At 49.7% G+C, this 24,604-nt stretch overlaps 3 protein-coding genes across 4 annotated transcripts in view; all 3 read left to right on the top strand.

The window, feature by feature from the left end:
• IFT122 (intraflagellar transport 122) overlaps positions 1–10,731 on the top strand; it is a 29,840-nt gene extending 19,109 nt beyond the window's left edge. For both annotated transcript variants that reach the window (XM_031061640.1, XM_031061641.1), the window contains 11 exons: positions 473–644; positions 1,205–1,307; positions 2,831–2,971; positions 3,947–4,044; positions 4,925–5,025; positions 6,169–6,334; positions 7,306–7,417; positions 7,819–7,947; positions 8,769–8,848; positions 9,475–9,639; positions 10,292–10,731. In XM_031061640.1, coding sequence (XP_030917500.1) covers positions 473–644; positions 1,205–1,307; positions 2,831–2,971; positions 3,947–4,044; positions 4,925–5,025; positions 6,169–6,334; positions 7,306–7,417; positions 7,819–7,947; positions 8,769–8,848; positions 9,475–9,639; positions 10,292–10,381 — 1,357 coding nt within the window. In that variant the 3' untranslated portion in view covers positions 10,382–10,731. The remainder of the gene's footprint in view (positions 1–472; positions 645–1,204; positions 1,308–2,830; positions 2,972–3,946; positions 4,045–4,924; positions 5,026–6,168; positions 6,335–7,305; positions 7,418–7,818; positions 7,948–8,768; positions 8,849–9,474; positions 9,640–10,291) is intronic.
• Positions 10,732–14,223: 3,492 nt separating this feature from the next.
• RHO (rhodopsin) lies at positions 14,224–17,280 on the top strand. The gene is made up of 5 exons (XM_005426641.1): positions 14,224–14,706; positions 15,629–15,797; positions 15,911–16,076; positions 16,319–16,558; positions 16,958–17,280. The coding sequence occupies exons 1-5, from the start codon at positions 14,346–14,348 to the stop codon at positions 17,075–17,077; spliced, it is 1,056 nt and encodes a 351-aa protein (XP_005426698.1). The 5' UTR covers positions 14,224–14,345; the 3' UTR covers positions 17,078–17,280.
• A 2,799-nt stretch (positions 17,281–20,079) lies between these two features.
• Positions 20,080–21,549, top strand: LOC102036265 (histone H1oo). Its single transcript, XM_005426661.2, has 4 exons — positions 20,080–20,361; positions 20,440–20,572; positions 20,651–20,688; positions 20,767–21,549. Exons 1-4 carry the CDS (start codon positions 20,080–20,082, stop codon positions 21,163–21,165), a joined length of 852 nt encoding a protein of 283 aa, XP_005426718.1. The 3' UTR covers positions 21,166–21,549.
• Positions 21,550–24,604: the final 3,055 nt, after the last annotated feature.

Here is a 24,604-nt window from a genome sequence, read left to right on the forward strand (position 1 = left end):
GAGTCTTTAGAAATTCTGTGGCCACTCCTGTCTCTGGTCGTTTCTCATCAATGTACGTGGCACTTTGGGTCATTTCCTGAGCTGCCTTGAGATCGTTGCCAGGCCCTTCAGGCCAGCCTTGCCTCTGTTTTGCTGTGTGGCACAGGGGATGCTGTTTATTCAGGAACCTATTGCTCAGGTCAGGGTTGGGAAGTGTGTCCTGTGCCGCTGAGTCATGCAGGACATGTTCCCTCCTTCCATCTGCAGAGTCTGAGATACGGAGCTGAATGTGTGAGCAAAGAGGGAAGGAAGGGCTTTGGGTTTGCAAAAGGAAAAAGCTATTTGGAATGTTTACTGAAACTGTTTAAACAGTGTTGCATGGTAGTACTATTAGGATATTTATTAAATGTTAACTGATTAAAGGTGAAGTTATGACAATAATTAAAAGGCAAAGCACCAAGGCAAACATCTGTCTTCTTTCTTCTGAGCCTAGGTTAATCGAAATTGCTCGAAAACTGGATAAAGCTGAGCGTGAGCCTTTGGCCAAATGTGCCTTCTATTTTAAGCAACTTGATAACCCTGGCTACGCTGCAGAAACCTACATGAAGGTTGGTGACCTGAAAGCGTTGGTCCAGCTCCACGTGGAGACTCATCGCTGGGAAGAAGTGAGTGTGCCCTTGATTTGTGTTTTGAAAACTACTGCTTCTTATTGTCACTGGTTGCAACTAAAAAGGGAGGCAAATGTCTGGCTCCCCCAGCATTGTAATGAGGGAGGAAGGCTTCTGTAGAAGGATTCAGAGTATTTCAGTTAATTGTGTATGCCAGCATGTGTTTGGTGGTGGTGTGGTCTTCTAAAACTGAATCTAACCTGCATTTATAGTGTTACTTCAATTTCTTTAGAAAATGCATTCAGTAAAAATACAAATACTTTTTGTCTCTTGTTGGGAAATCTACTAAATTTCCCAGATAATCACTTTCAAGTCTTTCTGTTTCAATAGTCAATCTGTTATTATGCTAAGCTTCTTTTCTTTTGTTGTTGATTGCTTTTTATTTTAAAACACATAAGTTTCATACTGGAGAAAATATAGATTACACTCTCTATTCTGTGTATATGTTTCATTGTGAATTTTCTTAGAGCTGAAGGATTGATCCCATGGAATATTTTAAAACCTTTAACCGTTTAAACCGTGCAATATTCTAAGAATGAGCTTTTTATTTATGTCAGGCATTTGCTCTGAGTGAAAAGCATCCTGAATTCAAAGATGAAGTCTATGTCCCTTATGCTCAGTGGCTGGCAGAGAGTGATCGATTTGAGGAAGCCCAGAAAGGTGAGAATGTCACTGACAGATCACTGCTCGCTCCATATTTACTCCACAGTAGACTCTGCCCAGGCGAATTTCGTAGCAGTGGTATTCAAAACCAAATATAACCCATCTTTTCATACTGGTTTTAAAGTAACTGGAAATCTCCTTATTTTATAGGAAAATGTGATGGATCTATCAGAAATTATGGCATCTAAATATAAGCCCAGATTTTCTATCTTGTTGTATATCTGAGTGTGGCACAGAAGAGGTATTTGGCATATAATCCTAACTGTTGTAAGATTTTTATTCCACAAAAAAATCAAAATATGGCAGCTCTATTATAAACCTGAGTGAAAAACGTAATTTTTCCTTCTATTTAGACAATATTGGATTTGCGCAAGTCAAGTTTTCCCGTTCCTTAAGATTTTTGTGGGGTTTGTTTGGCTTATAAGATTACATTTGAACAGAGCTGTTAACTTTCCATCCTGTGGAAAGCCTTCAAAGTTCAGTCCACAAACTGCTGGAGAGACAAGGAGCTGTTGAAGTGAGAGCTCTGTGTGCAGTGCCTTGGCTCAGGTGCAGTTCCACGTGACAGGTGCCTCTGCTGTTCCCTGAGCCAGCTCAGATCCAAGCCTGGCACTGCTTGGCTTAGAAGGGCCAGGTAGGGACCGGGCTGGGCCTGATCTGCCTCTGCACAGGATGAGTTGGTGTGTCTTGGCTCCGAGCCTTTGAGCAGCTGGTTGAGGGCAGGGTGGTAGTTTGCACTCTCTGAATGCAGGTCAGAGGCCCCATGTGCTCCACAAAGCTCTGTGCTGCTGGGGCTCAGCAAGTATAGGTGCCCAGAGCTGGAGGAGCTGAAGGTCCTCGTGGGACTGTTCTGGTCTCAGAACAGAATGTGAGGTCTGGTTCAAGCTGAGCTGGCTTCACTCAGGGGGCAGCAGTGCTGTGGGGCTCGGTTTTTTGGGCTTGGTTCCCCATCAGCCCTGTTCCTTTATATGGAGACCGCATTGGCCAAATGCAGTTTACCAAGTGAGAATTCAGGTGTTACTTGGTGCATCAGAAAAGGAGATGCTGATAGTAAATGACGGGAGGGTGTACTAGCTGTACTCTTTTAAAGTATTCACCACAATACTTTAAAAAAGTATTCATACACACCAGAACACTGGCTTCAAACAATTTATTGTAGTTTTGAGTGAAGTTGGGATTTGCAGTGTTTGGAGATCACTGTTGTTTGTACAGAGATCTAATCATCACAGCATCTTCTCTCTTTTCTATTTAAAAAAAACCCAGTAACCCATATTATACATACTCCTTGAGCTCAAGAGTTGCTGAGACAGTGCAAAAGCTTCAAAATACCTGCAGGTTCTTCTCATGTTCCATTAGTGTCACTGCATTCAAGGAGGAAAATACCAGTGTATAATCCCTTTTATCCTGCCCTGTTCAGAGTGTTTGATATGGGCTGAATAGAGTGCTCTCAGTTCAAAACCATTAGTTTCTGTTAATTGATCTAATCACACAGTGAGCCTCTCTTTGTTTTGGCTGGGCAGCGTTTCACAAGGCTGGCAGGCAGGGGGAGGCCGTGCGGGTGCTGGAGCAGCTCACACACAACGCCGTGCTCGAGAGCCGCTTCAACGACGCAGCCTATTATTATTGGATGCTTTCCATGCAGTGCTTAGACATTGCCCAAGGTGAGTCACCGAAAGGAAGTGTGTGTTTGTTACCTTGTTGTGCACGGAGACAAAGAGCTCTGCATTGTGATAGCATTGCTGCAGCTGCTTCTCCGCTGGGTGGTTTGATTTGGGTTTTTTAATGCTGTGCACATCTTGGGCTTGTGCTATTTTTGTAGTCCCCTGTTTTTCCCATGTGCTAATTTAAAACAAATAAACAAACCAGCGACATCAGCAGGCATAAGGCTCCTTCTGAAGTCTGGCTGGGATGAAAATCCTGCCTCCTGGGACCATGTATCCTCCTTCACCCTCCCACCACACCCATTGCCTGGAGGGTTAAAGTGCTAGTAAATAAACGATGTTGGAGAGTAAGTTACCTCAAGTGTTTGGACATAGGTTAGGGAGGTTGCAAATTATTTCTGCCAACAGGTAAAACTGATTGTTTGCTAGCTGTCATCTTGTCTCCAAACTGCATGTCACTGGGAGAGAGGTGTTAATAGTTAATAGGTGTAGTTTAGTGACGATGCAGAAGGTTGGGAATACTGCCTTTTGTCTGGTGCCTTTGGTTTTAGTTCAGCTGATCTGTCCCCCCTCAGATGTTTGAGATGTATGTTTTTTCTAAATGGCTTAGTAGTGTATTTGGTATTTGTGAGAGTTTTCAAAACTAATTGTATTTGTGAGCTCTGGCATTCTGGAAGAGGTTTCTAGGGATGCACACCTGCTGCTTTCTGTCTGTAGCTCATCTGTAGCCTCTGGCTGTGTTAAACCATTGCCTCAACTGTTCTGTGTTTTGCCGTGCTTGTTTCAGGCCAGAAGTTTGCTCAGAAGAATAGAAACTCTGTAAGCATATGATCTGCATGGGTAGATGGGGCATACTTGACCTGGTACATATCTCCTCTGGCAGTGCTGGTGCTAAAGTCATAACAGGTTGTTTTCTCCCAGCTGAGTTCATAGACTGCTCTTTGAGACTGACACCAATGCCTTTGCCTCCCACAGAGAATGAAGGACAGCAGACTGAAATGTTGCAGAAGTTTCATCACTTCCAGCATTTGGCAGAAGTTTACCATGTCTATCACTTTATCCAAAGATACACTGTAAGATACTCACTTTAGAATTGTGTATTTATGCTTCCTGAGCTTTTTGCCTTAGGGAATCCAAAAATAACTAGGACTTTTCAGGCAATTAAATATTGAATGTACATCAGTGATACTGTATAGTAACTTTATTTATTTATTTTATTTAATTTTATTTTATTATACAGTCTTCAGCTGTCCTGTACAAGAGCTTGCTCAGCTCTTTACAGCTGCATGTTGGGCAGGGCTGTGCCGATGCCTGACCTCCCTCCTGCCCATGGCACTTTCTGCTGGTTGCCTTGGTTTGGTTGCATGGTACCTGAGCCTCTGCTCCTGCACAGGCCAGGGTCAGTTTTTCCCTTAGTCACTGGAAAACAGGGTTGAACAGAAGGCACATTAGCCCAGGGATTCCCACAGGGTGCTGCATGTGTCACTGATGTGCAGTCACGAGTGAGGAGCTCCTACTAATTCCAGGAATTAGAGCCATGCTGCCATCGCCCTTGGTGCAAATACCTGTTGTAGAACATTTGAGAACCCTTGCTCTGTGCCCTTGCCCAAAAGAAGACTCTGTGCTGTGGAGTCTTTGCTGTCAGGCTACTTTAGATCTCACAGTGCTGGAGACTCTGCCCTGTGGCTGTGCAGACTGCCCTCATTTTTAAATAACCTGTTAAAGGTTCTGTCTTAGCTACACTGATCTCTCTGTCTCTCTTTTCTCTGTGTATTAGGCATGAGCTTTGGTGATAAAGATATGCAAAATCCATTTGTTATGTTCTGTCAACACCTCTTCTCTCAACGGATGAAAGAAACACCGTACTAGAGATGCCTTGTGCTGTGTTGCTTACTGATGTAAGTTGTTGGTTTTCCAGCTTAGAAACGTGTGTCTATGTTTTTCATACCACAGGAGGAGCCTTTCAGCTTCCACTTGCCTGAAACCCTCTTCAATATTTCCAGGTTTCTGCTTCACAGCTTAACAAAGGAGACTCCTTTGGGGATCTCAAAAGTGTATCCTTCCAATGTAGTACAAAATCTAGAAGTTATCATGTGATACATGAAAGGGATAACTGCTGTTGGTCCAAGACAGGCAGGCACTTCCTGCAGGGAGTCTTTGGTGTCACCTGTTGGTTATCATTAATGGGAACTGACTTCTGTCCCTCAGGAATAATCAGCATCTTCAAACTGTTGTGTGCTGAGCTGCACTGGTTTGTTATTTGATATAGTTTTGGAGAGCTGTGCAAATCAACTAATATCAAACTCTGTTAGGCCACCTTGAACACCTGCCCCGTCTGGTGTGTCACCTGTGTCAGAGGAGCAAGTTCTAGGACATCAGTCGCTGCAAAAAGGTGTTGGCTCTGAATCTTGACAGCGTTGTTACAAGGAGACTGAACTGAGGCAGAAGCAGGGAAACCGAGGAGCTTTTGCTTCCTGTGAGGCTGGTGTGGCCACGTGGTCTGTCAGGCCAGCATCTGCATGGCCTTGTTAGTGCTAGTGAACCTCTGGGAGTGCTTCCTAAAGGGGCTGTGTGAGCCCAGTGAAATGCACCTTTCTGTAAGAGATAGCCACAAGGTCACTGGGTGCCATAGGGAGGTCTTGTCTTGTTTCACTTCATTTCTGGCTTTGGATAGGATATTAGCTTTCCTTTTCATTACTTGCTTGCTTAGAAATGTAGAATCTTTCATGAAGTTTTTGATAACAGGCCTTGTGGTCAGTAGGTGTAACAGAAGTTCACTCTGGTGGGAGGGAAGGACAACACTTGGTTGCTGACATGGGGCACGCTCTTTCAAACCACATCAGGTGTATTTACTCAGTGTCAGTGGCTTACTTACACTGTAAAAAATGTTAGGATTTTAGTTTTTTGTGGCTGGGGGAAAATGCATGGACCCCAAAATTACTAAAATATTGTAAATGAAGCCATAGCAGTGTTTATGTAGCATCAGTTCCTTACCTTGCTAATAATTGCCCACAGATATTTTGATAGTCCTTTCACACATGTTTGTAAATGAAGTTCTGTAAATAGATTCCTCTGGTTAAAGCCCGTTTGAAGTCCCGGTGTTGGATATGCTTCACTGCACAACTTCTGTGATTAGACAGAGTATTGCGTTTTTTCAAAAATGCTGTATGTATTTTTATTCCTTAATTAAATTATAGCAATACATTATTGGCCCTGGCAAAGCAGAGTAAAGCTCTTGGTGCATATAAATTGGCTCGTCATGCCTATGACAAGCTGCAGGGACTGCAGATCCCAGACAGGTTCCAGAAATCTGTTGAGCTGGGCAGCCTGACAATCCGATCCAAGCCATTCCATGACAGTGAAGTAAGCTGTAATGTGTTTCATGTTAATCATTAATATGTGGCCTAATCCTAGAATATGAGTTCCTGTGTGCACAAAACAGTCTGAAATATATTATGCATGGCTCTGTGACATAATTGTATTTCTGCTGGAAACACAGTCCTTTTATTGTTATTCTTCGAGTCAGACTTCCTTCTGCTCCTGAGAGCAAATTAAAATCAGCCTTCTCTTTGTGGGCAGCTTCCATCCTCCTTCTCCTCTCTTGCAGTCACCTTCCTCACTGCCTATTAATTCTTCCAAGCCCTTTTCTCCCCAGTTCACATGCTATTGTTCCACAGTCTTTGTCTCTCTCTCCAGCTGGAGGTCACTTTCATTTGTCCCACTCCTAACACTCTTCCCCTCCTCCCTCCATCCCTTCAGTGACCTTCCTTCCATAAATCTTATTTTAACACCTTTTCTTCTTTCACTGAAGTCTGGCTTTCTGCAGTGTTCCATAAAGCCATGTCTCAGGGAGTACTCACTAAAAATAAATTGCATTGTACCAGTGAACATACACCTGGCCTCCTGAAATAAGAGAAACACACCCTTTAAGAACTGCCTAAAATAACTCTGCTCTTGAAAAGATATGAATTAATTGGAGAATCTAAATTTGACCAAATCTTAGAGCAAAAAACTTTGCTTCAGTAAACTTCTCTTCAGCTTCTTTTGTCCCCGTGTATTTGATGCAGAATTGTGCTTCTGTTACTGCAAAGGCAAGGTGAAAATTTAATTTTTAAAGTGGTGAAGACAGCTATTTTTAATGGGAAGACTTGCTGTTTGTTAAAAAGGGAAAGCATTTTCAGATGTTGAAGGGTCTGATTTCACAGCAGTGCTTCTCCAGACTGGCGCTGGTGCTGTGTCGGTGTTGTCAGCCGAAGGGGCCCGTATTTAATTGAAAACAAAGAGCTGAGGATGTGCCGGTCTGTGGTTACCATGCTCTCAATCTGTCTTTCCAGGAGCTCGTGCCCCTGTGTTACAGGTGCTCCACCAACAACCCCTTGCTGAATAACCTGGGGAACGTCTGCATTAACTGCAGGCAGCCTTTCGTCTTCTCGGCCTCCTCCTACGGTGCGTTGGGACGCCGCGTTTGCTCGTGCTTTGCAAGTAGATAAATGTTAACAGAGTAGGTCAGTGCATAATTCCTCCTTTCTGCAGTGCTGTTTGGCCAAACAAATGTTCCTTTACTGTTGCTAAATTTGACTAAGTGGGGGTTGTTGGCTCTCACTGCAGAGCAGCAGCACAGCATTGTTGCATTGCCAGACACTGAAATGCATCTGGTGTTCTGGGAAGGTGAGCACAACCCTTTCAGAAGTTTTCGGGGTTTGGTTTGCTGCAATTTTATTTTATTTAACTTGTTTCATGAGAGAAGGTGGGCAGAACACCAGTGACATGAAGGAGCACAGTATCTGCTATGAGGCATTTCCTGAGTTCCGACAGGTCGAACATTTCCTGCCTTTCCCTTCTTTTAGAGGTGCTGCATCTGGTTGAGTTCTATTTGGAAGATGGCATTACAGATGAAGAAGCTTTAGCTCTCATTGATCTTGAAGCTCCAAGAGTGAGTAAAAGAGAGAATAAATGGCAAGAGATGATGACTGACCGTATCCTTTTGATTAAAATTGGTTTCCTTTTCTTAGGGAAAAATTAAACCATTTAGAGTTTATTTTTTTCCCTTAGGTTTAAACCTTTCTGTCATATGACTGATGTAAGTACATTGCATCTTGTTTCTTTGTTGTGTTAGTATAACAACCAAAACACAGTTTAACTAAACCTAATATTGTCAAGACGCTTTTCCATCAGGACAGTTTATTTATTATCCTGGCAATGTTTGTTTTTAACAGTGGAATGCCATGCTTTACCTATTCTGTGTGAACTGCTTTCTGACAAGGATGAAGGGAATCTGGAGTGTGTTGCTTCCAATAACGGCTTCTTTTAGAGGCTGCCTTCTCCTAGCCAAGGGAAGTAGCACTTCACAACTGTTCCTGTTGAGATCTGGTTTGGAATGCTTTGGCATCCAGAGCTCCCAGTTGCTGTCGGGGTTATAGAATATGAGATTGATGTAGAGTAATGCACAAGAACACACAAACTCTGACTAAAGCTGCCCAAAAATGTAACTTCAATAGATTGCTTCCTTTGCTCTGTCATCTGTGGAAGGGTAAGAGCTGATGTCATGCCTGGCTGTGGTCAGTCTGTTCAGGCTGTTCTACAGCAGCTGCAGTGATAAACTTCCTCAGTCACTGGAAACCCCATCAGGGCCTTCTTGGTACTTTTTGTAATGGTCTGGGCACTGTCACAATTTGAGATACTCTGAAGCAGCAAGGGTCCTGCTGGGGTGCTCTCATACTGATTCTGTCAGTGCTGGCTATGGTAAGCAGAGCCAGTTTTACAGGAATTCTTGTCCTTCCTTAAGACATGCATACAGATGTTCAGAGTTTGAAGCTTGATGACAGTACAGATATTATTGAGGATGATGATCCCTTTACAGCAAAACTGAGCTTTGAGGTAAGAACTGTACCTGTGTCAGCCTACAGAAAAATTTTAATAGGCTTTTTTTTAATAGAAAATTTTACTTTACAAAGTCACTTTTCTGGTGTGTATGTGGTACAAAGAGAGCCACAGAGCAGGGGACTGGGAGGGGGATGGCGCTTGAGAGGGAAGTGGACTAACCAGTTAACTCCTCCCTTAAGAACACAAACAAAACCCCTCAAAACAAACAAACCAGCAAAATCCACACAAACCCCCCTCAAATAAACAAACACAAACCTCACAAAACAACAATGATTTTAAACCAAACGCTCCTGGAATTTTGTTTCCTCACCATGCACGGGTGCAGCAGCAGCGCACCTATAGAGCAGGCCTTACTGCAGGGTTTCATAGAGACTGTGAGCATGGCTGTTATTTGCAAGGAGTTGTGTTAAAGAGACAAGGAAAGCTGACTGGAAACAGACGTGGCTGGATGCTGCTGTTGCTGGAGGTTTTGATAAAACTGACAGGGATTTTGGTGGGACAAGGCTTGGGCCAGGTCTGCATTAGCTTCTTCTACTGAATTTTACTTAGCTTCTTAAAACAACCTCAAAGCCCCAGAGGCAGCGTTTGGCAGGCGGTGACAGCGCTCTTTGCCCTTGCAGCAGGGAGGCTCCGAGTTCGTGCCGGTGGTGGTGAGCCGCGCCGTGCTGCGCGCCATGAGCCGCCGGGACGTGCTGGTCAAGCGCTGGCCGCGGCCGCTGCGCTGGCAGTACTACCGCTCGCTGCTGCCCGACGCCTCCATCACCATGTGCCCCTCCTGCTTCCAGGTACCGAGCTGTGCAGACTAACAAAAACAGCGCTAACCATTGAAACCTCGTGCTCTGAAATGTGCTCGGCAAATTCCTGGAGGAGGTAGAGGCCGAGCAGTGCAACCCCAGCTTTGAGCTCTGTGATAGACAGGGAAACAGCTGCCTTGGAAGACTTGGCCAGAGCTGAATTTGAGAAGTTGCCCTGACAGCAAGTCAGAGCCTCTTGAGCAAACCTTGGCTGACCAACAGAAGCTGATTTGTATTTATTTCCTTTTGCTCTGTCTCTCTGACTTGCAGCCTGGTCTAGCAAGGAGACCAGTCAGTGACTGTTGCCTTGTGGTTCAGACCTGCTCCTAAAGGGTCCAAAAGGGTCCAAACCCTTGCTCAGAAATAACTTTTTGAAATGCTGGAATTCAGTCATGTTTGCTTACTCAAGTGCCTAATTGTCAATCCTTTTGCAAAAGTAGTTAGCAGCTCTGGCAGAGGTCTGTGACACGCTCGCTGCTGTGTTCCAGGCTGTAGCATCTCAGGTGATTGAAACCAGGAGGCCCAATTCTCTGTGGTGGTAGTTCCAGAGTTTCTGTGCTATTGAGTAGCCATTGAGCTCAGTTTGCATTTTCTTTGAGCAGAGTACAGGCTAACTTGTTTTAAATCTGTTCCTAATTAACAGATGTTTCACACAGAAGACTATGAGCTTCTCATACTCCAGCATAATTGTTGTCCGTTCTGTCGGCGGAGAATAGATGAGTCAAACCAATGAAGAAAACCAGTCTTTTACCTCAACAACAGACTCCCCTGTTGGCTCGGCAAAACCCTTCTTAGATCTGTAGAGCTTTCCTAATAACTTAGTTATGTCATCTTGTCTCATTTTGTATGTAAGAGTGGAACCAAGTTGAAGAATTTTAACTATTTTTTTAAATTAAAATGTCTGTTTTTTGTGAATGTGGTCTGCATTTTCCAGGCAAGCAGCTGAAGCGCCACAGAATTTTACAGGAACATTTCTAGAATCAAGTTCAGCCTTCAAGAAATTGGTTTTACTCCAGATTGTGCTCCTTAAAACACACCAGTTATTGACAGATCTTCAAATAAATGGGACTATTTTTCACTATTTATTGTCTCAGAATTTGCTATAATACTCACGCTTCTGATCAGAAATTTCTTTTTCCTTTCTATTCCATTTAGGCAAGAACAGCATTTAGAGCCCTTCAAGTATAATCTAAAGAGTTCCACTACTGTTGGCACTGCGGGCATCTCCCAGCCACCCTGGGGCAGGCGGTGGCTGAATCTGTGTGGAATTCACCTGGTTGAAGTGCAGCATGTGAGGCTGTGCACACCTGAGCTCCATGCTGCTGCCATGGAGGGCTGTGTATGACAGAGCTGCTGAGCAGCGTGTCCCCAGCATAGTGTCAATCCTGAGCCCAGCAGGAGCTCTGTGGGCATGTGGCCGGAGGCAGACACACTACTCTCTGCTACAGCCTCTTGTGGAGGCATGAGACACGGGGGGCATCAGTCCCAGGCAGCACCTGAGCCCCTACAATGGCTCACTGTCCCTGCAGGACTGGGCAGGAAACAGGAGAGCAAAGGCCAAGAAACTCCTGTGTTGAGATAAAGATGGTTTAATAGCTGCAGCACAGCTCTGCCTGCAAGCAAAGCAAAACAAGAAGGAATTTATTCCCTGCTTCCTGGAGAGCAGGACTCAGCATGAGTAACTGTCACTTGGGAAGGCAAACACCACAAACACAACATCCTCCCTTCCTCCCCCTTTCCCTGAGCTTTTATTTTGGAGCACAACATCATCTGGAGTGGCACACCGCTTTGGCCAGCTGTCCCAGGTCTGTCCCTCTGTTGCCAGCCTGCCCTGGCCTGTAGCTGAGGGGGACAGGGCAGGCAGGATGCAGCTGCACTCCGGTGTGTTCCCAGTGCTGCTTTACACACCAACACACAGCACCCCACTGTGCTGCTGGGAGGGAAGTGAGCTCCGTGCAGTGACACCAGTGTACCCCCGGGCAGGGAATCTTGCGAGGAGGGACACAGGGTCATCCCAGCAGCAGGAAGGTTCACATAGGTAACCAGCTTGGCTGGAGCTGGGAGGTGGTGCCTCTTGACTTTAATCCAGTATAAGCTGTGCCCGTGTTGCCACAAGTTCTGTTGTGATGGCAGCCTGTCTGTTCCAGCCTGCCTTTACCCTGAGTGGAAAAGGACACGGGCTGAGGTGGTCGGTGCTGGCAGGGCAGCTCCCACGAGAGCAGCACTTTGCACATGAAACGGGATGTCTGTCTGCTCGAGTTCCTCTGGAAAAGGAGACCCTGCAATCACACTGCCGAGTTTCCGAGTCCCTCAGTGGTTCCTGACCAAGTTTGCTTGATTTACCACTTTAAAAACATTCTGTTCTAATTACAGCACGTCTTCTTTCTGACTCAGCTGTCACTGTTTGCAGTGAAGACTCTGCTATTGACATGGATAAACAATGCTGTTTGAGATGGGAGCCAGGGTGGAATTCAGCTCCTTCTGGAACAGAGCTGGCTGTGCAGAGCCAGTGGGAATGAAAAATTATAAAACTGAAGAGAAAGGGTTTGCTGTGACACAAAGACAAAATGGACCAATGTTTTTTTTTAACAACTCCGTGAATATAGCCTAGCTTTGAAAAGTGTTTTGGGCTTTTCTGGGCAGAAGCACTCTGCATGTCTCATACGTACATGATGAAAGGCTCTTGTCCAGGCTGCCCTGTGCCATGGAGCCCACCAGCTGGCTTCATGCTGAGGAGTCCCTGGAGGTACAAGAGGTCCCAGCATGGCTCTTGGGTTGGAAATTGTGAGCAATTTGCCCCATTCCTCTATCTCTCAGTTGCCTGCCCGTCCCACTGCTGCATCCAGTGGTGACGCACGCCAGCCCTAAGCTCTGCATAGCAGCTGCTACCTCAGCAGTGGCTTATTGCATCAGCTTAAAGTGTTTTAGGAAATAAACCTTTAATCCCTGTGTGCTCAGGTACAAGTGTAAAGAGCTGCATTTGCAGTTAGAAAGTGGCACTGCTTTGGCCTTGGAAACAAGTGTGAGAAATTAATTGAGAGGGACTTAGGGTGAACAGAGTGTGTGTGAGGACCTGGTGTTTTCATGTTAAGGTGAAGGAAGACCTTTGGGACTGTCCAGAGACTGTGGCCTGCATTGGGCTGCCAGCAAGGTCTGCCCTAGTCCATGGTGCCAGCACTTCAGCTCCTTCCACCTTCCCCACTTAGAGGGCAAGTTCCCAGCTTGGTCTGTGCTCTAAGGAGAGTACAGTGCTTTGTGCTTGTTTCCATTAAACTTATTTCTGAACTAACTTACAAGGAACATTGGTGAAAACTAGGCCAGGCTGGAGGAAGATTTTTAAGGCCAAGAGGACATGAACTTCTGCCCACCTTACACCCGTGAGCTCCAGTAGCTCTGGTACATCCTCCTGTACTGGATGAGGCCCTCGCATTCACCTGCTCCTGGCTGTGAGGAATGCTCAGCTCTCAGTGCAGCCAAAACAGCAAGGGGAGGTGGGTGCTCAGCTCCCTTCCAGCCTCCATCACCTACAAAGGGGCAGAGCAAAGTCTCTCTTTGTGCTCACCTCCTATACATTTTGTCTCACTGCCTCTGAAAAATTAAGAAGATATCTCAGCTTCTGGTTGGCACAAGAAATGTTTCAAGCACAGCTGAGTGCACAGAGTGGTGAGTCAGAGACATAGAGGGCACAGAAGGCTCCAACAATAGCTTTCCCTGTGGAGTTTGATAATTATGCAAGGTTTGAGGAGAGTGAGGTTGTCTGTCAACCAGTATATGAAGCTGAGTGCTGGCTTCAGCTCTGAACATCCCATCAGTGCCCTGGTCCAGCAGCCTTCTCAGCACCATTGCAGAATGATTCCAGTCCAGGACAGATGGACTAGGTTATTCATTAGCTGTTACCAATGGCGTTGGCATGACCCAAATCAGATACAAAGGCACAGAGGGGATGGCCCAGCTGGTAACCTGCAAGTGGGCCAAGTGTTTCATGGTGGTGGTCAAACCTCCACAGCCAGATCCTGAGTAGAGATGTGGCCGGAGCTTGTGGAAGAAGGTTTGGTCACGCTGCCTTCTGCAGCCTCCCACAGGGACTGGCAGTATGTGGGGATGGCTCTCCAGTGGGGACTGGCTGGTCTCACAGACCCACATTCCCCTTGTGAGAATGGGGCTGGGACACTCCTCTGTCACTGAGGAAGTGGAATTCAGGAACCCAGCCAGGCTACCATTTGCAGCCCCCAAACCCACAGTCCTGGGGTTTGAACAACACATGTCCCTCCTATTAGTGGGGAAGGGAAAGGAAGAGCAAGGCTATGCAATGGAGCTGCTGCCTGGTTTGAGCCCCTCCAAATAAATGGTGTGGTGCAGAACTACCTCTTCATATATGTGACCATGAGCCATGGTCTCCAACAATGACAGCACTGGCCAGAAACTAGTGTCACCTTAACACCTTCCCAGGAAAGCCAATTACCCTGGGATGATTATGATTAATAATTCTCTAAACCCTAATCGTGCTGACACCAGTGCCTGGAGCTTACCCCGGGGGCACTTTATAAGAGGTGCCCTGTGGAGGAGAATGTAACTGGTTCTCCTTGGGGTGACAGTGAAGGCTGAGAGGTGGCAGGAGTTCCATTTCAGAGGCAACTTCCCCCTTGCACAAAAGAACTCCTGGAGTAAGAGCAAAAAGCGCCTCACAAACTGCAACCATGAACGGGACAGAAGGCCAAGACTTCTATGTGCCCATGTCCAACAAGACCGGGGTGGTGCGGAGCCCCTTTGAGTACCCCCAGTATTACCTGGCTGAGCCTTGGAAGTTCTCGGCGCTCGCTGCCTACATGTTCATGCTGATTCTGCTGGGCTTCCCCATCAACTTCCTCACGCTGTACGTCACCATCCAGCACAAGAAGCTCCGCACACCTCTGAACTACATCCTTCTGAACCTGGCCGTCGCCGACCTCTTCATGGTCTTCGGGGGCTTCACAACCACTATGTACACCTCCATGAACGGGTACTTTGTCTTTGGAGTAACAGGGTGCTACATCGAGGGCTTCTTTGCCACATTGGGCGGTAAGTTTTTCAAATATTCAAATGTCTTCTGTCAGGAATTTCCCTGGATTTTAGTAGTGGGAGGGAAAACAGAGATTATCTTGGCAAAACATGTACCTGTAGTGTCCTTGACCTGCTGCTGATGTGGACTGAGGCAATTTGCCCTGTTTCTGGGTAGGAGCTGAAGAAAGTGACAAGTGACACTTTTAAAACAAAACTTTATTTTGGGAGCCAGCTGTTCGGTATCCTGAGAACCACAGTGCAGCAATGAAAAGCAGCCAATACCAGATTTTGCAGTTGTCAGATTTGTGCATCTCCTTGGCTCACTTTCTGACTTGAGAGATGACAATTTTGTTCCTCCTGTTTTGCAGGGCTGAATCTGCCATTGGCTGTGGTGTGGTGCATGGTGGTACAGGCAAGCAGAGCTGCCTCTCCTCCCCATGCCAGCCTGGTATGGAACCAAACAGATGTGAAACAGAAATTGTGTGCCTAAAAATGTCCTCTTCCATTTGTCCCAGCTTTCAGCCACAGAGACTGTTTTACTGGTTTGGTCCTTGTGGCACAAGTTTCCTGGGAAGCTGTGGGTAGTGAGGGGAAGTCCTGGGATGACGGGCACTTGCTTCGTATCGGAGTGTGACCACAGGCTCGCAGGTGCAGATGCTGTCTGGGATGAATGGTGGGATCAGCCATGAATCTCAAAACACTGCAGCAAAATGGTTCCTGTGGGTCAGCAGTACAGTAAGAAGGGGTCTTCTCACACTGTCCTACCGCATCTGCCCTTGACCATTCTTCATTTATCTTTCTAAAGCCTTGTCAGAGATTAAGCTTCTGCCAGGGGTTGTCCTCAGGAACATCATTTTCAGGAGACCTCGTGTTGCCATCAGGGTGGTTTCTTTTCCTGCTCAATGTCCCTGTGTCCTTTCTGTCCCTCTCCCTGGTGCAGGTGAAATTGCTCTCTGGTCACTGGTGGTCCTGGCTATCGAAAGATATGTAGTGGTCTGCAAGCCCATGAGCAACTTCCGCTTCGGAGAGAACCATGCCATCATGGGTGTTGCCTTCTCCTGGATCATGGCCTTGGCGTGTGCAGCTCCCCCACTTTTCGGCTGGTCCAGGTGGGGAGGGCATTGGAACCAGTGTCAGGGGTGTGGGAGCCTGGCTGTGGCTCAGCTGTGGCTTCCAGACAGTCTCCTCTGCTGGGTGCTGACCTGCTGGCCTCACCTTGCAGGTACATCCCCGAGGGCATGCAGTGCTCGTGCGGGATCGACTATTACACTCTGAAGCCAGAGGTCAACAATGAATCTTTTGTCATCTACATGTTTGTGGTTCACTTCACGATCCCGCTGGCGATCATTTTCTTCTGCTATGGGAACCTGGTCTGCACGGTTAAGGAGGTGGGTACCTGCCAGATGCAGTGGCCAGTAGGGCTACCCCTGTCCCCAGTGCTGGGAAGGGACCCACACCAGGTTCAAGAATGGTGCCAGGGAGAGTCCTCCAGGGGCCAGCCTGGCAATCCATGAAGAGGCAAATAGCAAACTGCAGATGTGCAGCTTGACTGCCGTGAGCCCTGACCCTGTGTCCCCACTGGTGCAGCACCCACTGGCTCCAACATGGTTCTGTGCCCTTCTGCCTGCAGGCTGCTGCCCAGCAGCAGGAGTCTGCCACCACCCAGAAGGCAGAGAAAGAAGTGACTCGCATGGTCATCATCATGGTCATCTCCTTCCTGATCTGCTGGGTCCCCTACGCCAGTGTCGCCTTCTACATCTTCACCAACCAGGGATCAGACTTCGGGCCCATCTTCATGACCATCCCGGCATTCTTTGCCAAGAGCTCGGCCATCTACAACCCTGTGATCTACATCGTAATGAACAAACAGGTAACTGGCAGGGTGCCCCTCTGTTGTGTTTCTCTTTATAAGAGCAGGCAGAGAGTTACAGCATCTGAGGGTGCCAGTGGTCTGGGGTGGGGATTGTTTCCAGGAGATCTAGTCCTGGCACATGAGAAACTGACTGTGCAGCTCACCCTTGGTGCTGCATAAATCTCACAAGTGCAAGGCCATTCCACCTGAAGTGATGCAGGTGCTGGGTTGATGGAGGAGCCGTGATGGGAGCAGGCAGGGCTGGCAGTAGATGGGGTAGGCAGCAGACAGTGGGGCAGGAGACTCCATATAGGCATAGTTCTTTCTGCACCACAGTACTGCTGGGTTTAAAGACAGCTCTGCAGCTAGAGCTGCTTGGTGTCCAGCTGGCTCACCCCGGGCTTCTCTCTCTCCCAGTTCCGTAACTGCATGATCACAACCCTCTGCTGTGGCAAGAACCCTCTGGGCGACGAGGACACATCTGCTGGCAAGACAGAGACCTCCTCCGTCTCCACCAGCCAGGTCTCTCCTGCATAGGCCCCATGGGAGCAGCCAGTCCCTGGGGTGCTGCCCTGGCAGCACAAACTTAACCCCACCGCTGCCACCACCTGCCCCTGCTTCACCATGGCCAAGGCCCTGTGGGGTGGGCTCCTCTCTCTGGCTCTAGGAACCCTGGGAACAAGGCTGAAAATGTGTACACATGTTTTGTAATTAAAATGCAAAGGCTTAGCTCCTCTGGCGTAAATCCATGCATTTCTGTTGACTTGCTGAGACCTCATGCCCCTTCTCTGAGTGCAGGCTGGGTCGGAGAGCTCATGCCTGGGGCCATGGCAGAGCTGTCCTTGCCCCTTCAACTCACCCTAACACCCCAGCCAGGGCACGTTCTGCATCTGCTGCTGCCAGGGCCAGAGCTGTGGCCACTTTTCTTCCTTTTGTCAGAGATGGATCCTAGCCAGTGCTGCCAGTCTCTCAGCCCCATCACACTCTGTCTGCCCAGAGCAGGTTTGGCTGCTGCTAAGTGCCCTGGCTCTGCCAGATGCTCCCAGCTCTGGCCCTGTCCCATCTGCCAGAAGTCCTGGGGGACACTGTGATTCCTCCAGGGGGGCAGGACAGATAGCGGTGCCCGGGTCCTGCCTGGCAGGCAGGTGGCACGGCGAGCCCTGCCAGCATGGCACAGCCATGTGTGGCCACAGCTCTCCAGGACAGCTCAGTGCTCAGTCCTCCAGCACTGGTGCAGCAGCACTCTGATGGTGTTTGCACCCTCAGCAGCAGCAGCTCTGCTCCATGTCCCCCAGCATCCCCTCCCCGCACTCCTACCTCTCTTTCTTAGGCATCTTTGGACCCCTCGGGCCAAGCCCCCAACAAGCCTGCCCATGGCCCTCCCCATTTTGGCTGTGGTCAGTGTGGCCTCGGCCCAGCAGGAGGTTTTGGTGGGTCTGGTGCTGCTAGGCCTGCGGGGCCAGGGCTGATCTCCCTCCCGGCCGCAGCAGGCAGGACCCAGCAGCATATGGCTCAGCCATGCCGACATATGTTCCAAGCACTACAAGATGGCATATTGCAATTGTAGCGGTGTTCTTCATTTTTATTTTTAGTTCAGTTATACAAATAAGATGTTTTTCTCAGTGTTCAGTGTTATCAACATTTGAAACTATTTTTGTACATTATTATCCTCTCTGATTTCTAATCCTATGCAGCTTTGCAAGGACTAATAGGGAACGTATAGAGCCCATGCGAGTTAAACCCTTAATAAAGAGCAATTTGCAAGTACAATTCTCTCATTATTTTTTTTATCGATACTTCTGCATATTCAGTGAAATCTAAAGATTAGAGTTTTATGAATAATTCAGTGTTTAGGCTGATGTCTGATTCAAGCTCTTCAGATATGGGAGGTGGTTTTGGAGGGAAAAGGAGGAAGGATTCAGTGTTTATTTGCTCTCCGTGAGGCTATGCTCCACAGGAGTGTAGTGATGCCTGGCACTATGGTTCTCTTGCCCCTGAAGGACCAGCTCTGGCACAAGCCAGGCTGACCCCAAGGCCTGGCCCCAAGCCTGCAGGCTGTCCCCACACTGTGACACCTGGCTGCTGCTGGTAGTGCTAGGGGCAACAAGGGTTTGGGACCCTCCTGCCAGTTCAGCCGGGTGCCAGAGGCATCACAGAGCTACCAGGGAGGTGATGGATGGATCCAGGATGAGGAAGTGCAGCCAAACCTTCTGTGGCGCCAGCCCCAGCAGCTCACTGTCGCCTTCCTGGACAATTCAGAAATGGACTGGAAATAAGGGCTAAACAGGCTGGTGCTGGTCTGGGGAGGAGGAGGGCATATGGGGCTCCAGGCAAGGGGTCTATCTCACAGCTCCTTGCTCCAGACCTGGCTCCTACTGGTACATCAGCCAGGATCTGGCCCTTGGGTTCAAGAGGTGGCTGCAGACTTTGGCAGTGCTTTTCAGGTCCATTGCTGAGGTCTGCTGAGATGGCCATGAGCCAGTCCTGCCACCGCGTAATCCTGCTTTACAGCTTCCTCACGTTTCCAACAGACAATGCACACAAAACCCCTGTGAGTCCTGTGTGAAGTGGGCAGTCCCTGCCGTGGGGACATTTGCAGTGGGGATTGTTCTACACCAGACTGGGTGGGGAAAGAGGGGGGACTGTTTCTACACCAAAGAGCCATTGGTGTTTTACTCAGGTTCTCCTCACTGCACGGAGGGGTCGTGGAAGTGATGTGGCTGCCCATGTCCTGGGCTGGGAGTGCTCTCCCCTGAACGTGGGATTCAGAGGGTGGGTGCAAATTGCTGTCCTGCTTGTGACACCTGGGGATGCTGGGTGACAGTTGCTCCTCCTGCCTCTGCTGGCTAACCAAGCAGCTCTTCATTTTCCTCCTCTCACTTGTGAAATCTTCTCCCCCCACCATTTTCAGAGTCCCATTTCCTAGTGAGGCCATACTTGTAAGGGAGACAGCACATCCCACCTCTGCACTGGCAATGGGTCTGTGTGGGCCCCATGCTCCGGGCTGGTTCCCTGTGCACCCCACAGCAAGTGTTGTCAGCAAGCTGCAATCCCAGCACCCCAACACCCACCTTGCAGCAGGTAGACACCTTTTGTCTGCCCATTCAGGGCACTCACCCTGCAAAGCCCCATCTCTCATCCTTCTCCCTCCAGCCCCTCCCAAAGTTTTGGCAAAGGCCCTTCAGCTTCCAGACCCTGGCTTCCACCAGGGCTTCGACCACAGCAATTAGCAGCTGCACCTGCAGCCAGGCTGTTCATCAGATAAATTGGATGGAGGTGAGCTGGGTATGGCAGTAGGGTTTGTGCTGCTGTGGGTAGAGGTGCCTGTGACTGCCTGGGTTTGTGTACTGCCATGGAGCCTCAGCTGGGTAAGGAGTCTGCAAGTGCTGTGGGGTCCCTCAGAGCTGGAGCTTGGCTCATGCTCTGGGCTAGGGTGGCTGTGCTCTCTAGGCGGGCTGCAGGGATGAGCAGGGCTTGGCTTCTGGGGGCTTTGAGGCTGCTGGGGGTGTGAATGTCTCAGGACCAGACTTCAGTCCCAAATGGTCCCTGTTCCAGCAGCCAAGGCTGCTGGCATCTCCCTGCGCTGTCAGGCCTCGCACCCTCCAACCCTGCAGATGGTCAAGGAGGCACTGCGGGCCCACGATGAGAAGAAGGGTGCCTCTGTCATTGCCATCAAGCGTTTCATCCTGGCCAAGTACCCCACTGTGGACCCCATCCGCCTCAAGTACCTGCTGAAGCAGGCGCTGAGCAAGGGGCTGAGCTGCGGGGACCTGGTGCGGCCCCACAACTCCTCTGCTGTGGTGGCCACTGGCACCTTCAAGGTGAGCAAGGGCCGCTGGAGCCACAGGGCTGGGGACAGGTGCTGGCTGGCCCTGTTGACACCCCTCTCTCACCTCCAGCTAGCACTCAAGAAACCAGGGCACAAGCAGCAGCTGGGTCAGGCAGATCCTGACAGAGGCCAGGCCCCAAAGCCAGGACAGAAAGGGAGCACCAAGGACCTCCAGGCCCCCGTGGCAGGAGCACGACCACGAGGTAAAGGGCTACGGGTGCTGCGAACCAGCTGGCACTGCCTGGCCTCGCCTGGAGTCATCTGCTGCCCTTCCTCCACAGGTGCCACCAAGCAGCAGCCCAAGGTGAAGCCCGTGAAGGTGAGTTGGGGCCAGCAGCAGGGTTGGGTGGCTCGTGGCATAGCAGCACCCTGAGGTGCTCTCCTCTCTTCCCTCCAGGCCCAGCCACGAGCAGCAGAGAAGCCCAGGAGCAATAGAGCAAAGCATCCCCAAACTGCTGACGGGCCCCAGGCTCATGGCCCAGGGCCTTCAGGGCCCCCAAAGGCTGCTAGCCACCGCCAGGCCCCCCGAAAAGGACGCTCAGGACCCAGCACAGCTCGGGCTGCTGAGAACGCAGGAGAGAGTGATAGCGACAGCTCTTCTAGTGCTGGGGCAGAGGCGAAGGCCCCCAGGGGAAAGAGCAAGGGGAAGGTGCCCAAGGGGGCACAGCAGGATGCCCCCAAGGCACAGGGAGGTCAAAATAAGGTGAAGAAACCCCGGGTGACTGCAGGAGCTGGGCAGGGGAAGGCCAGGATGAAGAAGGCAGCCCCCGTGGCAGCAGACAGAAAGGCTCCTTAGGGAGCTTAGCCCTGCTTCAGCGGGTCCCAGGCCCTTGGGGTCTGTGCTGGTTTCAGTCCCTAGGCCAGGTTTTACACTGTGTTCACCTCATCCTAATAAAGCATCTTTACTTGCCTCATGGAACGGCATGACTGTTGTGAGTCCCTGTCCCTGCAGTTCCATCTCTCAGCACCAAAATCCCTCAGCCCTGCCCTCAACCCGCACGACATGGTGGTGAGCTGATGCTGCAGGCAGCTACCTTGCTGCCTGCCTTCACAGAGAGGTTCTCTTTCTGTCCCCATGTGTCCCCATCTGTGGTGCCAAGGGCTGCTGGGCCCAGGGGCTGTGTGTGCAGGCTGACAGTGTGCCAGGTGATGGGCAGGGACCTGAGACCCCTGGGACACAGCATGGTGACGTCCCCAGGAGCAGAGAAGCTCAGGCTCGGCCAGTGCTGTTGTGGAGCCCTGGTGCCCACAGGCTGTGTGAGGTGTCCAGCCCCCTGTTGTCCTGGCTGCCCTTGTGCTAATGCCTGGCTGAGCTGGGATTACAGGAGCACCAGGGTGGCAGGTCTGGGTGCATGCCACAGGCAGGTAGGTGTCTCCCAGCAGAGGTGAAGCAGCCTGTGCTTTAACTACAGTAAGAGGAAGACAGAGGTGTCTTAGGGCTCAAAAATCAAGTTTGGGGCGTTACTGTAGCCTCCAGTGCAGCTCATGCTCTTATTACAGTCTATGGCACAGTTCCCACCTACAAACTAGTCTTGTGAGCTCCTGTGGTCGGTGTATCACACTTCCATTTAATAGGTTCGATTGCCTGAATTTCTCTTGCTCTGCCCAGAGCAGGGCCCTTCTGAAGGTCATGCTGATCATGTAAAGGGTTACAGTCCTCCTGGGTGGGAGAAAATAAGTGGAAGTAAAACTCTTTCCAAAGAGGATTTTATTAATCTGCAACTGGCCTTGCCATTGCCCTCCAAGGCTCCTGGCCTTGCTTTGGGGCTTAAGCAAGAGCTGAGCAAACTAACTTCCCTTAAACTTCAGCCTTGGCTGCGTTGACCTATCTTTAATGGAACTGGAACTCGTGTCCCCCCAGGGACAGGGTGGGGAATGTGGCAGCAGTAACTGAGCAGAGTTCACTAGATTCTCAGATGGGGGTGGCTCACAGAGTACCACTCACCCGTGTGACAATGTCCCCAACAGCGTCAGGCAGGGACTGTGTCCTCCCTCTCACCAGCCACCAGGTGTGAAATGCAAAGCTCTCTTGCTTTGAGAGAGGCCAAATAATTTAATGGCTGGATTTAGCTTTGCAAAGAATCGGCTTCCTAGTGGAGGAAGAAAATCCCTCTGGTGTGTGGAAAGCACAGCTTTTACTAGGGCAGGGGGAAGATTTAGCAATGCCATGGTTATTAAGGGCCCTGGGCCACAGCTGGTGTTGGGGTGCTGAAGCTGCAGGCTCAAGTCTGGCGCAGGGAGGCACCTGACAGAGGTGAGCAGCAGCTGCTTCTGTGGTGTTACTGATCTCCATGTGCCCAGCGTTGGGCAGTTCAGGGGCTGCTGTCCTCATGCCGATTGTCCCCTCCTGTGCCTGGTCCAGGAAGGAGCTGGGGCAATGGCTGTGGGAGTGGTGTGTGTGAGGGGCACAAACTTGTCCTCACTGGGCTGCTGACCCCACACATGGTGTGTCTTGCATGTGCAGCACTTGTCTGTGCAGGTGTCATCCACGTGTGCTTGGCAGGAACTGCACCCCACAGGTTCAGCACCTTGTTTTATTACAAAGATAGGCTTTGCCAGGAGTCTGCCACTTCCACTACACAGCAGGTAAGGGCACTACACCCACAACACGTGCCAAAGTTTAAAAACATCTTACAAAGGGCTTGGAGATTCAAGGCAACACTACAAACCCTCTGCTAAAGTTATTTCATTAAATGGTTGTAGCAACTGCTTTTTTTTTTTTTTACTTATTTTTTTTTGGCTTTGGAAAATAATTAAATAATAAAACAATAGCCCCAATACATGGCCCAGCCATAGCACCTGGAGGCAAACTCTACTTACTCTTGGCTTACCTGTATCCTTTCCCTGTAATAAACAACATGGGGCTATAGCTCCATGGCCCTTTCCCTGCCTCCAATCAAGCTCAACATTCTCTGCCACCTTGGTCCTTCTCACCCTGGCCTTTCTTGTGCTGGGCCTGCCTACATCTCTGGCAGCTATTCACAGTTTCTAAAAGACAAAAACATCAAGAAATTTTTGTGAAATCACTTTCAAAATAAAATGTAGCCCAGCTACATTCTTAGAGTTTCTATTCTGAAGCCACATCCTCAGCAAAGACATTGAGACCTCCACAGTGTAAGTACTTTTTCTGTAGTTCTCTTTAAAAAAAAACCTCTGTTCTTCCCCTTTCCCTCCCCTCCCTCCCCACCTTTTAACATACTGGATAAAGTCTACTGTTTGTTTTAAAATAGATATCTATGTACACATACACAACTCTGATGTTCTGGTTTCTGACAATTGTGGCATTACTGGAAACGATGGAATGGAGACCACCTGTCCATGGCAGTGAATCACCCAGGAGTTTTGGTGGACAAAGTCATCCAATGCCAGAATGCGTCCTAGCCAGCTGGATGACTGCCAGAGGCTCCCTTACACCCTCCTGCAGTGAGGTAGTAGCTGTGTTTGTTTCCTGTGGGGCAGCTGGGGCGGTGGCTGTGGTGGTCAGCCTGTGGGCAGGAGCCTTTGCCCATGCAGGGATGCTGGTTTGAAGACGTCCAGCCTCCACGGGGCCTGTGTGGCACAGGACACCGGAGTGGTCACAGCTCCCCAGGCTGCAGGAGGGACAACAGGCCACCCAGCTGGCTTGGCAGGGTGGCACTGGGGTGTCTCATGTCAGGCAAGCTCCATTTGTCTGCCCCTGGGACCCTCTCAGTGCCCCCAGCCTGAGCTGGGACACGCCCTACCTTGGTTTGCAGCTCTGGGTGCTGGACATGCTCTGCTGGCCTGTGTCACTGCCGGGCTGGCAGCGGCTGGGCCCAGTCCCTCTGCCTTTAAGGGCTGAAAGCAGGCTGGCCATGCAGCCAAGCCCCACTGCCCTGGCTGCTCTCAGGTACCAGCCACAGGGCTGGCCCAAAGCAAGCAGAATAAGCTGCTTCAGGAGACACCTCTGCAGGACTGGCCTCGTGTTTGGTGACGGTCCCAGGGAGAGGCAGAGACAATGCTCTCTGGTGTCTGCCCTGCATGTGGCCTGAGGCTGCTGTCAGAGGGCCGTCAGCAGGCCCCTGGCACGGGCACACACAGTGTTACTGTGGCTGAGGGGCCGCAGTGCCGTGGACACGTGTGGGGCCAGTGTGGCGGGCAGCAGCTGTCACAGGGCTGTCAGCAGGCCCTGGCACAGGCACACACGGTGCTACAGGGGCTGCAGTGCCAGGGACATGTGTGGGGCCAGCGTGGCGGGGAGCAGGGAGGGGCCGCCC

The sequence above is a fragment of the Geospiza fortis genome, unplaced genomic scaffold (assembly GCF_000277835.1).
Source record: "Geospiza fortis unplaced genomic scaffold, GeoFor_1.0 scaffold128, whole genome shotgun sequence".
Taxonomy (NCBI): domain Eukaryota; kingdom Metazoa; phylum Chordata; class Aves; order Passeriformes; family Thraupidae; genus Geospiza; species Geospiza fortis.

What these genes read in the sequence shown, in the direction of transcription:
- LOC102036265 (XM_005426661.2), top strand. Translation starts at nt 20,080, where the DNA reads ATGGTCCCTGTTCCAGCAGCCAAGGCTGCTGGCATCTCCCTGCGCTGT. An exon ending in TGGCCACTGGCACCTTCAAG is followed by an intron (nt 20,362 to 20,439) that starts GTGAGCAAGGGC and finishes TCTCACCTCCAG; the next exon opens with CTAGCACTCAAGAAACCAGG. An exon ending in GGCAGGAGCACGACCACGAG is followed by an intron (nt 20,573 to 20,650) that starts GTAAAGGGCTAC and finishes CTTCCTCCACAG; the next exon opens with GTGCCACCAAGCAGCAGCCC.
- RHO (XM_005426641.1), top strand. Translation starts at nt 14,346, where the DNA reads ATGAACGGGACAGAAGGCCAAGACTTCTATGTGCCCATGTCCAACAAG. An exon ending in CTTCTTTGCCACATTGGGCG is followed by an intron (nt 14,707 to 15,628) that starts GTAAGTTTTTCA and finishes TCCCTGGTGCAG; the next exon opens with GTGAAATTGCTCTCTGGTCA. An exon ending in TGGTCTGCACGGTTAAGGAG is followed by an intron (nt 16,077 to 16,318) that starts GTGGGTACCTGC and finishes TTCTGCCTGCAG; the next exon opens with GCTGCTGCCCAGCAGCAGGA.